At 41.6% G+C, this 17,706-nt stretch overlaps 1 protein-coding gene across 1 annotated transcript in view; it reads left to right on the forward strand.

The window, feature by feature from the left end:
- Nucleotides 1-5,693: 5,693 nt before the first annotated feature.
- The window catches only part of Atad2b (ATPase family, AAA domain containing 2B), a 134,963-nt gene continuing 122,950 nt past the window's right edge, over nt 5,694-17,706 (forward strand). The window contains exon 1 of the mRNA XM_005360570.3: nt 5,694-6,293. Coding sequence (XP_005360627.1) covers nt 6,087-6,293 — 207 coding nt within the window. The 5' untranslated portion in view covers nt 5,694-6,086. The remainder of the gene's footprint in view (nt 6,294-17,706) is intronic.

Consider the following 17,706-nt stretch of genomic DNA (forward strand, 5'->3'; position numbering starts at 1 on the left):
TGCCTCCCAAGTGCTGGGATTAAAGGCGTGCGCCACCACCGCCTGGCTTTCATTAAAATTTATGGTTTTGTACCCATTTAGCCATCTCTCAGTCCGGTGTACAATTTTGCCAGTACCAATTACTTCAGAAAATTTTATTTCTTGCAGAATAGTATTGGAGCAAATTTCAGTTTGTCATTGTGAATAACCTTTTTTGTTAAACTGCTGGATTTGTTTTGTTGGTGTTTTGTTTTGTTTTGTTTACGAATTTTGTTATAAGTTGGGTGGTAGCAGCGCATGCCTTTAACCCCATCACTCCAGAGGCAAAGGCAGGAGTGTTTCTTGGTTGGAGATGAGCCTGGTGTACATAGCAAGTTCCAGGACAGCCAGGGCTGCACAGAGAAACCCTTTCTTGAAAAAGAAAAATCAATCAATTAATCAATCAATCAATCAATCAATCAAACAAAAAATAACTAACCAGGTCTATTTAGATTTTTAATATTCTTTTGAATTAACTTTGGAGGTTTGAGTATTTCAATAATTTGTTCATCCGTTATATGATTTTTTTGTTCATAGTTGTTCACAGAATTGTCTTTGCTTTTTGAGACAGGATCTCACATAGCTCTTGCTGTCCTGCCAAACTTGCCACATCACCAAAGATGACCTTGAATTTCTGGTCCTCTGGCCTCTACATCCCTTTTGTGGTGCTAGAGAAGGAACCTGGGACTGTAAGCACGCTAAGCAAACATTCTACCCACCGAATTGTATCCCAAACCCTGAATGTTTTTTAAGAGTCAGGGTCTTTTTGTGTTGCTCAGGCAGGCCTAGTGGTTTGAACTACAGGGATAGGCCTCTCCATCTAGAAGAACTGGTTTTTTAACTTTGCAATTTTAAGTTATATATGACTAGTAAACACACTGGGCCAGTATACCAACCTCATATTTCTTTTTTTTTCTTTTTTTTTAAGATATATATATATATTTATTATGTATACAACTTTCTGCCTCCATGTATACCCAAACACCAGAGGAGGGCGCCAGATCTCATTACAGATGGTTTGGAGCCACCATGTGGTTGCTGGGAATTGAACTCAGGACCTCTGGAAGAGCAGACGGCGCTCTTAACCACTGAGCCATCTCTCCAGCCCCCAACCTCATATTTCATGTCATAAATTTGGATTCATAACTTAGTGTTCCTTCACATGCATCAAGCTTAAAAATAGTCTCTTGGATGGCCTCCCATAGTACTAAATCAGAATCGCCTCTTCCCGAAGAATTCCTTATAGCCTGATAAGTATTTTGCTTTTCTTGCACTAGAAATGTCCTTTTTGAAGAAACTGCCTTTGTTTATCTTTGGGGATTATCTTTCCATTACATGAAAACACCTAAGAAAATTCACTTAGGAGAGAGGAACCATTCATTTTGGCTCAAGATCTCAAAGGTTCAGACCAGGGTCAGCTTGAGCCATTGCTGCGGGGTGGGGTGAGCAGAACAAGACAGCAAGGCTGTGTGGCAGACTGAAGCTTCTCATGTCTTAATGGAAGGCCGCACAGAGAACAACAGGAAGGGGCCCAGATGTATCCTTCAAAGGCATGACCCCAGCCACCCACTTCTCCCAACAAGCTCTCAACCTCTCACGGTTCTACCACCTCACAATTGTCCATTCAAATTGTGACCCACCAGTAGACCAAACCTTTGGTTAGATCAGGGCCCTCAAGGTCTTAGTAGTCTCAGGCATCTCAGTCCTGTTGAGTGGACAATGAAGATCAACCATCAACACACACAGTGTGCACACTGGCACACACCTGTAATCCTAATACTTGAGAATCTCAGGCTTGAGGATTATGAGTTTGAGGACAGCATGGGCTACACACTAAAGCCATCAAAAAATACTATTATGTTATTCTTTCTGTTAAGGCTTTATATACAATGTATTTTTTTAAGGGGGGGGGGTTACAGGGTTTCTGTTACTCAGACTGCCCCAAACTGCTTATTGAGCCCAGGCTAGTTTCTCACCCGAAATCCTTTACCTCAATCTTGAAATGCTGAGATTACAGGTGCCACCATGCACAAAAAAAGTTGCTTCCTGTTTTTTTTTTTAATTTTTTATTGTTGATTTTTCCCACTGTGCCTTGTAGTTTTTTTTTATTTAAAGACTTATTTTCTTAAAACATACTTAGGGTACCCGAGGAAGCAAAACCTGGCTAGAATAGGGTGGCTGATTCTCTGGCACTGGATATACTGGATACACAATGAAAGTTGTTATGAGCTACCAGAATGTTGGTGCTTGGAACCAAACTTGGGTCCTGTGTAAACTCAGCAAGCGCTCTTAACTGCTGGGCTTTATCTACCCAGTCCTAAAAGAAACTTTTGAGGAAAACCATCAGGGGTGCTGAAGAGATGGTCCAAGTTAAGAGCACTTACTGCTCTTGAAGAGGGCCCAGGTTTGGTTCCTAGTATCCATGTGGGGTGGCTCACTTTCAGGTATCTGGTGCCTTCTTCTGACTTCTGCTGTTACTGCATGTATGTGTTGCATGTGTGCACACCTACATATAAAATAAAACGAATAAGTATTTTTTAAAAAAAAGCCTTTGGGTTAGGGATGTTGCTAAGCGGTGAAGCCTTTGCCTAGCACCCCTGCCTCCCATATGACTTCACACTGTGCAGTCCTGGTTGGCCTGATAAGCACTGTGTAGACTAGAGTGATGGGGAACTCACTGAGGTTCGCCTGCCTCTGCTTGCTGAGACACACTGCCAAACATTTTTAAGGTCTTGGGCTCATTTTCTATCTTTTAAAAAAAGGTATCTTTCAGTGAGCAAATGATTTTTTTCTTATTTAGATTTCTCTAAATAATTTCTCATCTTTTCTTTTTTAGTTTATATTTTTTGTGTCCTTTATAAGAAATGCCTTTTTTGTTGGTGTTGTTTTGTATTTTTTTATTTTTCAAGACAGGGTTTCTCTGTATAGCTTTAGAGCCTGTCCTGGAACTAGTGGTCTAGACCAGACTGGCCTTGTACTCACAGAGATGCACCTGCTTCTGCCTTCGGAGTGCTGGGATTAAAGGCATGCGTCACAACCACCCAGCTAAGAAATGTCTTCTTATCCTATGTTTAGACAATTTTTTTTTGATTTTTCAAGACAGGGTTTCTCTGTAGCTTTTTGGTTCCTGTCCTGGAACTAGCTCTTGTAGACCAGGCTGGCCTCGAACTCACAGAGATCCGCCTGCCTCTGCCTCCCGAGTGCTGGGATTAAAGGCGTGTGCCACCACCCCCAGGCTGTTTATACAATTTTTGAGTTAAAAAAAATCAACAGCTCACCAAATGGTGGTGGTGCACGCCTTTAATCCCAGCACTCAGAAGGCAGAGGCAAGCAGACTGCTGTGAGTTCGAGGCCAGCCTGGTCTACAGCGTGAGTTCCAGGACAGGCTCCAAAGCTACAAAGAGAAACCCTGTCTTGAAAAACCAATAAATAAATAATAAAAAAAATAAAATTAAGAGCTTTATGTATGTCTCTAATGAATTTAAAGTTAATCTTTACACATGAGACAATAGTAGGGTTTTTTATTCATAAAAGTATATCCAATTGTCCTAACATCATTTATTAAGAGTATTTTTTCATAGCTACCATGGCAGCACATGCCTGTAATCCCAGTTGCCAAGGAGACTGAAATAGTAAGATTACAAATTTGTACATAGGCTAGCCTGGGCAATTTAGCAAGATCCTGTCTGGACAATAAAACACATGGCTAGTAGTGAAGGTTTGTGGTGGAACACTTACATAGAATACTTTTTTTTTTAAATAGGTAGCCCAGGCTTGACCTTCACCTTGCTATAGCCCAAGCTAGCCTTAAAATTGAAATTGTCTTGGCTCAGCTTCCTGAAGTGCTGGGATTACAGACCTGTGCCACAATACCCAGTTCTTTTTCGTCTCTCAGAATAGACAGGTTCTGAGTTCACTGGGATCGGACAAACACTTTGAAAATAAAAGCGATCTTTAGAAGTTTGTCTTTGTGCCTTCTAGGGCTTGGCTTTATTTTATGTGCATTGGTGTGAAGGTATCAGATCCCCTGGAACTGGAGTTACAGACAGTTGTGTGTTGCCATGTGGGTGCTGGGATTTGAACCTGGGTCTTCTGGAAGAACAGCCAGTGCTCTTAACTGCTGGGCCATCTCTCCAGCCCCCTAGGGCTTAGCTTTTGGTTGTTCCCAAAGTAACCAAACTTAGTATCTTGTCAACTCTTCTAATTGTAATTTTTTTTATTGTGCTAGTTTGACCTGTGTGTGTGTAATATATACTGAAGTCAAGTGTTCTGCCACTACATTATATGCCCAAGCCTTATTTGTATATAGTTTTAAATAAAGTTTAAAAAGTGTTTTACTGACTTGTTATTTTTTTCTCTAGTACAGACAACTGTGTCCTATGTTCTCCAAGCTTTTCTTTGTCCATGTCTTTCCCTCATTTTGTAGCTCAAGGTGCATCTCTGGACGCCTCCCACCACATTTGCACTGCAGGTCAATGCCTTCTGGTCCTTTTGTCAGGGAGCTTTCAAACAGGGCCTCAGTATGTAGCTTTGGCTGTCCTGGAAGTCACTTTGTAGACCAGGCTTTGAACTCAAGTTGATGTCATCTTTGCCTCTCAAGTGTTTTTGTTTTTCTGGAATTCAAACTATTCTGTACATAGACATTGTGAGGCCGATTGAAGCTCATTAATTTTTCTTGCTGGGGACTTACATGGATAAAATGTTGTTGCTATGAAGCTACTTGTTTTTTTTTTTTGTTTGTTTTTTTTTTTGTTTTAAACACATAAATTTCTTCATTCTTCAACTTTTCAATGTAATAAAAGGGAAATTGCTGCCCAAATAAAGGCTATCTCTGATAAATTATGTTTTGAAATGAGCAATAATTATTCCATCCATAATAGCAGATCTTTTCATATTATGTGTGCTTTATTTTTCCCCTTCCTTTGGAAATGTTTTGTTTTAATTTTGCTTATGGGTGCACAGTAGGAGGCTGCTAAAATCACTCAGGTAGATCTGGCTAAGGTCATAGGAAACAACACTGCTTCTCTATGCTTAAAGATGAGGTGCTCTTCATCTTGCCTTTAACCCCTTTAATCCCTGGGTCTTCAAGAGTTCAAGGCCAGCCTGGTCTGCACGGTGGGTGAAAAAAGACGCAAGGCTCCTAGGTTGTTTTTTCTTTTTCCTTTCTCAGTTTACCTTGCGTGGACTACCGAGAAGGTGTCCTTCCTCTGCCATTCTCGTTTGCACAGTCCTGCAAAGTGCAGCCCAAGTTCATTAAAGGTCTTGCCTTAGGTAGCTAGGCAATTGGAACTCCCCCACTCCCCACCCCCATACCGCGCCCTCTCTTCTCCAGTCTCCTTCCTTCCCGCGCCTCGCAGGCCGTTCCTTGCGTCAACCAGGCCACCGCAGGGGTCGCGGGTGTCTAGGGGCTTCGGTCCTGGCTGGGCGTTGAAGGGTCCGGGCTACGTTCCACACGGGAACCGGTCCCGCGCCCTAGTCGGCGCTGCCCATCCCCCAGTCTAGACAGGCCAGTGAAACCTAGCCCCTCCGAGTTCACAGCCCAGAGCGCCTCCCTCGCTCCCCCGCCGGGCGCTGACGTCACGGATGGGCGGGGCCTACGGAGGCTGCGGAGAGGGAAGGGCTGCGCGTTCTTGCAGCGCCCCGCAGCGGCCGAGGCCGGAAGCGGCCTTGTCGGCCCTGCGGCGCCAGAGCCCTGACGCACGGAACTCGAGAGAGAGAGCGAGCGAGCAAGCGAGGGAGAGAGAGGGAGAGAGAGAGAGAGAGAGAGAGAGAACGAGAGAGAAAGGGGCAGACATGGCGGCTCCGCTCGGCTCCCGCTGAGGACGGCTGAGCCGGAGCTGGGTCTGTGCGGCCGGCCTGCAGCCTCGCTTCCGCCTCCCGCTCCCCGCCTCCTCGCGCTGCCGCTGGCTCCTGCCCCGCTCTTGCTTGTCGTGGCCTGCGTCCCGGAGAGGCAACGCGAGCCGGCCCGGCGAGGCTCCGCTGGCCCTGACTGCCTGCCGGCGCGCCGGCCTTCCTCGCCTCTCCCGGGAGCGGCGGGCGCGGCGTGGACCCGGTCCTCTGGCTGTACCATGGTGAACACCCGGAAGAGCTCTCTGCGCCTTCTCGGGTCCAAGTCTCCTGGGCCCGGGCCTGGGCCTGGGGCCGGAGCGGAGCCGGGGGCCACCGGCGGCAGCAGCCATTTCATCTCCTCTCGGACCCGCTCCTCCAAGACGCGCGCGGCCAGCTGCCCGGCAGCCAAGGCCGGGGGAAGCGGCGGCGCCCTGGACGAGGCCCGGGTAAGAGCGGCGGCCCGCGACCGAGACTTGAGAGCGCCTGCCCGGCCGCCCGGGCTTTGTCTGGCCAGAGACCGTCTGCGGGTGCGGTGGAGGGTGGCAGCCGCCGAAGGGCCGTGACTCCAGCACCTCTGCTGTGCCGGCCCGGTTCTTTTGTGTTAAAGAACAGCACTCGAATCCGCGGGAGAGGGCTCTTGGGGTCCTGTTCGGGGACATTGGAACGGTCTGCCTTCCGTGTCCTTGCGCGGCTTCGGAGGGGAATACTAGAGGAAGCGAGAACCCAGGGCTGCTGCTGTCCCTGGCTTGGAAGGGGAGAAGAGAGAAGTGAAAGTTTTCCGCGGTGTCAAACCCTTCTTGAAAGTGTGTCAGCTCTTGCCGCTGTCTAACTGAGCTTACTTAGTTTGGGGGTGGTTCAAGTTGGTAAGGAAGTGAACAGAGCTCCAGTTGGCAGGCATGCAGGGATGCTGAAAAAAGTTTGTAGCTGCTCTGACACCAACTTTAAAAACAAAACCGACGCTTAACGCCTCCCTAGGCAAGGCAGATAAGACGCGGCGCTGTAAGCTGTCGGGTGAACCGAGGCCCTGCTAGAGAGCAGAGTACTTTAAAGTCACAACAGGAGTGTGTAGGAAGAAAGGTGTCGAGTGGGCACCATCATTCCGAAGTGACATGCTTTCTACGTTTCTGTTGAGGAACTGGGTTACAAAAGCCAACCTAGCACTGTTGTCCATACAGTTACAGAAGTGGCACTCGAAGAAGCAGGGGATGACTTAGTTCTGTGAAAAGACGAGATCTGAGACCCTGAACTTCCCTCACCCACAGTGCAGAACACGAAGCTGGCACAGGTGTCACTTAAAGTTAGCGAGACGTGTGCGTTCCTACGAGATTGGGTCTGAATTCAGTGATCCAAATGGATAATGCCTAGAAAGCGATTAACTTCCCGAGAGACTTTTGGCCGAACCGTGTAATTTAAAATATCCCTTTAAATTCACACCCTTTTTTCTTACTTAGCCTACGTAAGGTTCTGTAGGGATTTACAAAGTTTTGATTGTTTATGTAAGTTTTCTCTGTTTTATACTGTTTTGACACCACTCAGAATGAAATTTAGTATAAACAACAGAAATATTTTACCATGCTACGAAATATATTCATTGTGTCTTTGGAAATCTTTTTCTGTGAAAAATCTGAAAAGTATTTTTGAGCTGTCTTAATCTAGTAGACTTTTAGGAGTGTATAGATCTCTTTGGTTGAGCTAAGTGTTTTAAAGATTTTTTTTTTCCTGTAGAAACTATCCTAACTTATACACATTTCTTAACTTACTGATGCAGTCACAATCTTAAATAATTTTAAAGAACGGTGTGTCCTCTACACTTAAGTGCAAATAAAATATTTAGAGTGTAAGCATGTAATTGTATCATGTTCTCAATGCCTAGTCTATTAGAGGAGTGTCAGACTCATCTGAGGCAATTAGCTCATCTCCCTCTCTTCAGTCTGTGGTCCCATGTTTGAATTTAGAGATCTTATGCTGTCCTTACCCGCTGAGGAGTAAGGTGAGGTAATTTGTCAGGCAGCTGTTATGGAGATGTTAAAAGGCAAAGAATCAATAGTCTAATGTAGAAATGAACACTTGGTAGCTTTTAAATGGCTAGAATGAAAGAGATTGTTTTTCTAGAAGGATACTAATGAAACATTATTTTGAGAACTCTTTTTGAAAGTGTTTTAAAAGACTATAAACAGTTGTCTCTTAAGATTTACTTTGAAATATTTGCCTTTTACTCTTAAAGGGATTTATGTTATAGCTGTAGCGGATGACGAATCTAATTGCTTTCTCAGAGAAATTTTTAGAGATATTCTCATACTGTGAGCTATTGGACCTATAGAAGAGGAAAAGATACAGGTCTGAATTTATTAAGTTTATGAAATGTTACATATATGAAATATGTTGTATATTTCTTTCTTGGGTATTCCTGAAGTAAATTGATTTGAATGTGGTTAGCTCTTTAATTTGTTTTGTTATAGGAATGTAGCTCTCCTAGTTCACCCTTTCTAGTACACTTAAGCATACCCTCTGTATTGGTGGGTCTTTAATAGATATTTCTTCCTGTCTGCAAAGCCTAATTTGATGGGAATTGCTTACTACTTTATTCTTTTTTGGGGAAGGGGGTGTTTTGAGACAGGTTTCTTTGTAGCTTTGGAGCCTGTTCTGGGAGTAGCTCTGTAGACCAGGCTGGCCTCAAACTCACAGAGATCCACCTGTTTCTGCCTTCCAATTAAAGGCAGCTACTTTGTTGCTTTAGAAGACCCCCCTTTTTATATTAAGAAATGTATTCCTCTTTGTACCATAGAGATAAAGGAGTTCTTTTTTTTTTCTACTTTTGTGCTGTTTTTCACATTTTATGTTAATCTTTCTCCCCTTCTTATGATTTTAAATTATTTTCATTCACTTTCTTATTTGTTTATTTGATTTAGGAAATCATAGCACCAAGCATTATTCCTAGAATTTTTTCTTAGTCTAAAATGGTATCTGTGTAATGAAGCAGATCAACTAGGAAGCATTCTGCTTTATTGGAATGATAAAAAAAAAATCTTTTCTACTTTTAATGGTTTTTAAAAACATTTTATGTGCATTGGTGTGAAGGTGTCAGATTCCCTGGAACTGGAATTATAGATAGTTGTGAGCTGTTATGTGGGAATTGAACCCAGGTCCTCTGGAAGAGCAATCAGTGCTCTTAACCACTGAACCATCTCTCCAGTCCCTTACATTTATTTTTTAAGTTAATTTTTTTGTTTGCTTTGTTTTAGGCAGGGTTTTGCTGTATGTTTTTGGCTGTCCTAGAATTTGCTAGGTAGACCAATCTGTCCTGGACCTTGTGATTGCTTCTACTGCCTCTGCTTCCCGAGTGCTGGGATTGCATTCATGTGCCATCAGTCCAGAGCCTGAGTGAGGAGTTTGGGGATAAGAATAAGCCTGTAAAACGCCCACCACCATGAAAACCACTAGAACAGCAATTCTGTAGTTTTTCTGCTCTCTTTACTACGTCCATTTTTATGTTTTTTGTTTTTTCTCTCTCTTTTTTTTCTTTCTCTTTCTTTCTTTTTGGAGACAGGGTTTCTCTGTGTTACAGCTCTGACTGTCCTGGAACTAGCTCTGTAGACCAGGCTAACTTCAAACTCAGAGATCCACCTGCCTCTTCTTCCCGAGTGCTGGAATTAAAGGAGTGCACCACCACAGCCTGATTATATATTATTTTCCAACATGATATCATTTCCTTTTCTCTTTGATGTAGATATTTTTTTGTCAGTATGATACAGTTTATTTCTTTTTAGGTGTGATACAATGTTTTTAGCTGTAGTCAATAGGCTATATAGTAGCTTTCTAGAATTATTTATCTGGCAGAAATGAAACTTTGTTGGCTTTGACCACTGCGTCCCTGTTCTTTATTCCTTTAGCTATTGGCAATCACCCTTGTTCCTTCTGCATATTTGAGTTTGCTTGTCTTCTGTTGTACACACAAATGAGATTATTTAATTTCTGGCTTAGTTCACTTAGCATAATGTGCTCCAGGTTTGTCTATGCTGTAAGTTTCAACCTTCTTAAAGGTTGAAAAATATTCCAGTGTATATACTTACTATCTATCTATCTATCTATCTATCTATCTATCTATCTATCTATCTATCCATCCACACATACATAGACCATATTTTCTTTATTTATTTACCTGGCATATGGCAATTAATATTGTTTTTATATTCTGGTTGTTGTGCATAATGCTACAGTGGACATAGGAATGAAGCTACCTCTTTAAAATATGTTGTTGTTATTTTTTATTTTTTGGAGACAGGATTTCTTTGTATAGCCCTGGCTGTCCTCAAACTTACTCTGTAGACCAGGCTGGTCTTGAACTCAGAGATCTGCCTGCCTCTGTTTCCTGAGTGCTGGGATTAAAGGCCTGGGTTACCACACCTGGCACACGTCTTTGAGAGCTTGATTTTAGTTTCTTTGGGTAAATATCCACAATTGAGATTGCTGAAAGATGTGGTGGTTCCATTTCTATTGTTTTGAGGATCCTCCATTGTTCTCCAGGGTTGTTATGCCATCTTACTTTCCCATCAGTTAGGTGGGCTTCCCTTGCCTTGCTCACATCCTCATCCTCACCATCACTTAAAGGATTGTGGGTTTTTTTTTTTTTTTTTTTTTGAGACAGGGTTTCTCTGTGTAGCCCTGGTTTACCTGGAACTTGCTATGTAGACCAGGCTGACTTCAAACTCAGATATCCAGCTGCTTCTGCCTCCTGAGTGCTGGGATCGAAGGTGTGCTCTACCATACCCTGCTATTTGGTAGATGGCTTAAGAATAATTTTTTTAGCTGGGGTCTAGTGGAACACGCCTTTAAGCTCCAGAGGCGGTGGCGAGTGGCAGGGTATCTCTGAGTTCAAGGCCAGACTGGTTTACCTGTTCTACGGGTAAATTGCTTCAGGGCAGGTAGAACTGTGTAGTAAGTTCCTGTCTCAAAAAGATAAACACCACCAAAAAAACCTAGTAATTTTTTTGTAATAGCTATTCTGTGTGGGATGATATCTTATTAAATTAAAATTACACTTATGTATTGATTGTAGAAGTATATATATTATGGTACATATCTGGAGGCCAGAGGATAATTTTGGGAATTGGTTTTCTAACCTCTGCCCTATGAGTCTCAGGGATCAAACGCAGATTGTTAAATTTGGTAGCAGAGCAGATGTTTTAAACCTACTGAACCTTTCCTTAGATATTTTTTTATTTGTATTTTTCTTTTCTTCCCCTTGAGACAGTTTCTTTTTGTTGCCTTGGGTGTCAGGGAGACCAGACTGACCTTGAACTCAGAGATCCTTCCACCTCTGCCTCAAGGGCTGGGATTAAATACTTGCACCGCCACCTCGCAGCAGATTTATTTTTTCCTTCCTTCCTTCTTTACTTTTTTTTTTTTTTTTTTTTTTTTTTTTTGGTTTTTTGAGACGGGGTTTCTCTGTGTAACAGCTCTTTTGGTTCTGTAACCAGTCTGGCCTCCAGCTTATGAGATCCTCCTGCCTCTGTGGTCTTACCACTACCGGGACTGATTTGTATTTTTCTAATGAGTTGTACGATTTAGCAAATTTTCAATATTATCATTTTTGTATCTTCTGAAGAATGTCAACTGAGGGTTTTGTTTTTTTGTATTCTACCACATCTTTTGGTACGTCCTAAGAGCCTTTACTGGATGTTCTTAAAAACTTCATTATAGATAAATAATATCCATAATTTCTGGCAACCAGATGGGTTGGTGGTAGGATTTTATAACTTGTTATGAGGACTATTGAAGCCCAACTGTTGTCTGCATTGGAATGGAAAGTTATACTGTTTAAGGGGCCACTTTAAAGTGCTAAATGACTCTGAGTTGTTGGACATTTTATTTAGGAAATACACAGTAAAGTTTCATTTATGTGCACAGTCAATTTGAGTTTACCTATTGATACTACGTGTTTGGTTTGCAATAGGAATATTTTACAATTTTATGTTTTCCCTCTTGGGGTGAATTTTGTGCAAAATGCTTTACCTGGGAGGAAAGCTTTAATGATTTTTTGATAAAATGTTATATGGGAGTACAAAGTTGGTATGGGGGACTGTATGTGGTATGTGTTAACTTGAGGTGTAAGCTAGAGCTGGCAGTGGTAATATATGGCTATAAATTTGGGCACTTGAGAGACTGAGGCAGAAGGACTGGCAAGAGTATGAGGCCAGCCTACGGTGCAGAGTGAGTTCATAAGCTTTTGGAGAATGAGAACCTGTCTTAGAAAACCAAGATTGGGGTGGGGAGCCTGGGCAAGGTGGGCACATTCCTGCTGCCAGCACTCAGGTGGCAGAATCTACAAGATCCTTAAGAATTTGAGGCCAGCCTGGATGACACCCTGTCCCCAAAACAGAACAAAAACCAAGAACAAAATATCAGATTTCTTTTTCTTTGGGGTGGTGAGAATTGAACCCAGGATTTTACACATGCTTAGCACATACTTAACTCTTCTTAAGTACCTTCCAGTCCAGATGCTTTTTGAAGGATGTTATGTATAATGACAGGTTGTAATTTGTATTAGTGTTTAAATACTCTTGAGTGTGTGCTGCTGTCAGATCATAAACCTCTGGTGCTTTTGAGTTATGAATATGTTGATATTTTTCATATTGTTTTAATTTATCTGGAGACAAGATAAGATTTTGGTTAAAGTTGCTCTCTAAGTAACTGGGCATGGTGGCTCATGCCTTTAGTCCTAGCACTGAGAAGGCTGAGGGAGGATCGTGTGAGTTTGAAAAGACCTCCCCCCAAAGCAAAAAAAAAAAAACAAAACAGCAATAGAAAAGCCTTTTTCGACGGGCGGTGGTGGCTCATGTCTTTAATCCCAGCACTTGGGAGGCAGAGGCAGGCAGATCTCTGTGAGTTCGAGACCAGCCTGGTCTACAAGAGCTAGTTCCAGGACAGGCTCCAAAACCACAGAGAAACCCTGTCTCGAAAAAGAAAAAACAAAAGGAAAGAAAAGAAAAGCCTTTTTCTTCTTTTCTTTTCTTTCCTTTTTTTTTCCCTAGCAGTGGTGGTACATGCCTTTAGTTCCAGCACTTGGGATATAGATCTCTGTGAGTTCGAGGCCAGCCTGGTCTACAGAGTAAGTTCAGGACAGCCAGGGCTACACAGAGAAACCCTGTTCTTCTGAAAAACGAAACAAAAAAAGTGAAAAGCAAAATGTTTTTTTCTTTAGGTTGTCTCCCACTTGAGAAGAGAGCTTGATATGTTAATTTGGTTGGTCTTGAACTCCTGCTTCAGCCCTCTGAATAGTTGTGGGTGTAGACAGTGTACCTGGTACTTTTAGACTATTTGTGAGTGAATTGTCTGTAAGCATCATGAGGGCAGACACTGTATCTTATTTCTTCTTAATTTTTTTTTTTTTCGAGACAGGGTTTCTTTGTGGTTTTGGAGCCTGTCCTAGAACTAGCTCTTTTAGACCAGGCTGGTCTCGAACTCACAGAGATCTGCGTGCCTCTGCCTCCCCAGTGCTGGGATTAAAGGCGTGCGCCACCACCGCCCGGCTTCTTATTTCTTCTTTAATTCCATTAATTCCTCTTTTTAGAACCTACTCCAACATCTAACATAAACAAGATGCTCAATGAATATCTGCTGATGGATGAATGAGTAGCATATTGAGGAGTTGGCCCATTTTATGAAACTCTGATGCCAAGGCTTTAAGAATACAGGGCATATGAAATTTAGCTCAAACATTAAAGACTATACATGTATATGTGGTAGGCATATGAGAAAACAAAATGAATTGATTCTGATGAAATCAAAGGTGTAGCTAAAACTTCAATTACAGTTTTGAATTCTATCTACTGAATCTTTTAGTGGAATTTCATGTTCTTTGTTATTTGAGATGTAGCTTCAAAGAAGATAGGGTTTTCTGTGTTGCTTAGGCTGTTTTTGTAATTTCTATCTCTGCTTCCCATTGAAGCTGGGATGGTAAGCATACATCAACTTGCCTTACATGTTCTGCAAGTTGAGATCTGATTCACAGCATAGTCTGCGTGAGTTGTCCTTCCTGGAGTTATACAGTATCATACTTGAATGTCATTTGACTTTTGGAGTCCCCAGCCTCCAGCACAGTGCTTGGGATGAAATAGATATATCACAAAGTCTGGGCCTCTTAATTTTTAAAGCCTAGTGGGAAAGAGAAAAATACACACTATAAAAATACAATTAAACCTTTTAAGTCTGGTGTCTTCTTGTCTACTTGTATTGCGGTAATTTGTCAGCCTTTTAGAGCTTATCAGTTTTACACACAGTCCCTGTATGAGTTTTGGATGGAGCCAAAAGCATCTGAAGATTATATTTGCCTAATCATTGTGTCAGAGTTTTATATCCATTCTGGTCTCCTTTTAGGTCTAAGGTCTTTGACACTTCATTTTGTGTCAAATTTAGATTTAGATGAGGAAATAATACTGTTGTAGAGATTTGACAGAAGCCTGTGCTTAGAGAGAATTACTCTACTGTGCTACCCAGCTTCTTTGCATATTATGGTTAGTGAGTTTAGAATATTTGAGAGAGAATGAATGGAGTGGTCTGGTACTTTTGAACTTTGAACTTTTGAGTTACTTTAAAAACTTGTCAGCCAGCCGGGCGGTGGTGGCGCACGCCTTTAATCCCAGCACTTGGGAGGCAGAGGCAGGCAGATCTCTGTGAGTTCGAGACCAGCCTGGTCTACAAAAACCACAAAAAAAAAAAAAAAAAAACCAAAAAAAAAAAAAACCCAAAAAAAAACTTGTCAGCCATCATGTTTTATTTTTTGTAGCAATGCAATTTCAGAGAAATAGAGGTAAATTAAAATTCTTGTGTTAATATTTTTATTTATTGCAAAACCTCTAGTGTTAGCCAATTCTTTGCCTTTAAAAGTAGTAAATCACTTATTAAATACTTGGCCTTCAAAGTGATACAGAAAAAATACAGTCCAGAAACAGCAGATGGACTGGTGAGATGGTCACAGAGTAAAAGCACTAGCCAGTAAAGTCTGACCCCTTTGGTTCCTGAGAAGAAAAGATAATGAAACATATGCATGAACCAACTCTCACAGTGTCCTTTGACCTCAGTACATGTGCACACACAAACAAATGTAAAACAGAAGTCTAGAACTAATTCCTGTTTGACAACTTTGCAATGTTTTCTCTTTCGATATACTTATTTATTTCATTTTGAGACAATACCTTGCTATGTTAAGTCTCAAGCTGGACTTCAACTTGAAGTGGGCAATGCACCTGCTTCTCTTAAGTGCTAGGATTGTAGATTTAGGCTACCATACTTGGTTCCAGCTAGATTTTTTTTTTCCAGCTAGATTTTTGGATTTTTAATATTTTAACATCTAAACCTTACTTTTAGAAGAAAATTTCAGTAAAAAGTTGAGGTTGGAAATGCAACAAATTGTAAAGTCATTTTTACAAAGTTTTACTATTTAGTATAACTAGTTTAAAAGTGTCCACCTTGATGAATGATCATAATTCCTAAGAACTTATATAAGGAGGTTTTTAAAGAATATATTATTATTGTTGTTAGTGTTGTTATTTTAGAGAATTACACTATAGAGCCCTGGCTGGCCTGGATCTTACGATATGAAGCAGGCTGGGTCAGAAGAGATCCACTTGTGTCTGCTTTCTGAGTCTGGGAGAATAAATGGTATGCACCACCATGCCTGCTTTATATTTTTGTTTTATTTTTTTAGTTTAGCGTGCAAAATAGTAGGTTTCATTGGGGCTTTGCTAATGAAATGATAAGTAAATGGCAATAACCCTCACTTGGCTGAGGTTATAGTGTGGACCACTACTTCTAGTTTCATATAGTGCTGGGCATCAAACCCAGTGCTCATGCATGCTAGACAAGCATTCTGAGCTACATCCCAAGCAACTCATTACAGTATTTTCATACATATATTTCATTATCTTTCCTTTTCATTGTTGGGAGTTAACATATTTTTTTTTTTGTTGTTGTTGTTTTGTTTTTCGAGACAGGGTTTCTCTGTAGCTTTGGTGCCTGTCCTGGAACTAGCTCTTGTAGACCAGGCTGGCCTCGAACTCCCAGAGATCCGCCTGCCTCTGCCTCCTGAGTGCTGGGATTAAAGGCGTGCGCCACCACCGCCCGGCGGTATTTATCTTTTTAATAAAGACTAGTCTCTCTAGGTTACAGAAAACAATACTTACTAGGTAGGGTGACCACATGCCCTTGTTAGCTCAGGACAGTGCTTACATACATGCCTGTGCTTGTGCCAGAAGGATCAGTGCCATCAACGCTCAGTTGGACATGGTTTATGTGCATGTACTTGAGTTTATAAGAGTAATATTTGGTTTTAGAGCTCTTTTTTAGTTTTTAACCCTTTATTTTCAGGCTCTGAGTGGTTGTGGATACATATAGTCACTGTCTAATGGCTTTCTGTTACTTTGTAGAGTATATCCATTCGTTTAACTACTCTAAATGGTGAATACATAGACTCTTTCAATATTGCTGCAATTAAAACCTTTATATAACACCTTTTGTAAATTTGGTGTGGGAATAGCTTTGAGATAGAGCCCAGGAATGAGTGGAATATGCATGTACTTAAAAATGGTTACTCCAGCTTTTCTGTTTTTTTCTCTGTGTATAAGAGTAGTGTATAAATGTTGCTGTATCCCCACATTTCTGTGGATATTTAGTTATTTTAACATTATTTACCATTTCTTTAACCTCTGGATTTTTATTTTATTTTATTTTAATTTTTCGAGACAGGGTTTCTCTGTAGCTTTTGGTTCCTGTCCTGGAACTAGCTCTCGTAGACCAGGCTGGCCTCAAACTCGCAGAGATCCGCCTGCCTCTGCCTCCCGAGTTCTGGGATTAAAGACGTGCGCCACCACTACCCGGCTTAACCTCTGGATTTTTAAGCACTCATTATATTCATCCTAATTTTATTTTGATTTCATTTATAAAATGCTAGTTAAGATCTTTTGCCCTAATACCCCTCTATTTTTTTAATTTTAAAGAAATACTTATTTTTTAAAATGTACATTCGGGTTTTGTCTGCATATATATGTGTATGAGGATGCCAGATCCTCTGGAACTGAGTTACGGACAGTTAGGAACTGCCATGTTGGCGCTGGGAGTTGGACCTGGGTCCTTTGGAAGAGTGACTGACTAGTGCTCTTAACTGCTGTGCCTTCTCTCCAGTCCCTATGCTTTTTGTTTTTGGACTTTTTTTTTTCTTGTTTTACCAAGTATTGCAGATCACTGATTGTGTGTATGAGTATGTGAGAGAGAGCAAGCGAGCATACATGCATGGATGGGTACCTATGCTCATGTGTACACATGAGTAGGTCAGAAGAGGATACTGTGTATCCCTCTGTCTTTCTCCACCTTGCTTTGAGACAGGGTTTCTCACTGAACCTGAACTCACTGTTTTTTGGCTAGGTTGGTGGTAGGCAGGCTTCAGCAATCCCCCTGTGTCTGCCGCCCACCTTCTACCACTGTGCTGGAATTACAGGTATATATGATCATTCCTGACTTTTACTTTCCATTCATTCATTCATTCATTCATTCATTCATTCATTCATTCATGTTTATTCGAGATAGGGTTTCTCTGTAGCTCCATAGGGTTTCTCTGTAGCTTTGGAGCCTGTTCTAGAACTAGATCTTGTAGACCAGACTTGTCCTCGAACTCAGAGATCTGCCTGTCTCTGCCTCCTGAGTGCTGGGATTAAAGGTGTGCACCGCCAGAATCAGCCTGAGTTTTATTTCTTTTTTTTTTAATATTTATTTATTTATTATGTATACAATATTCTGTCTGTGTATATGCCTGAAGGCCAGAAGAGGGCACCAGACCCCATTACAGATGGTTGTGAGCCACCATGT

The sequence above is a fragment of the Microtus ochrogaster genome, linkage group LG3, assembly GCF_000317375.1.
Source record: "Microtus ochrogaster isolate Prairie Vole_2 linkage group LG3, MicOch1.0, whole genome shotgun sequence".
NCBI lineage: Eukaryota > Metazoa > Chordata > Mammalia > Rodentia > Cricetidae > Microtus > Microtus ochrogaster.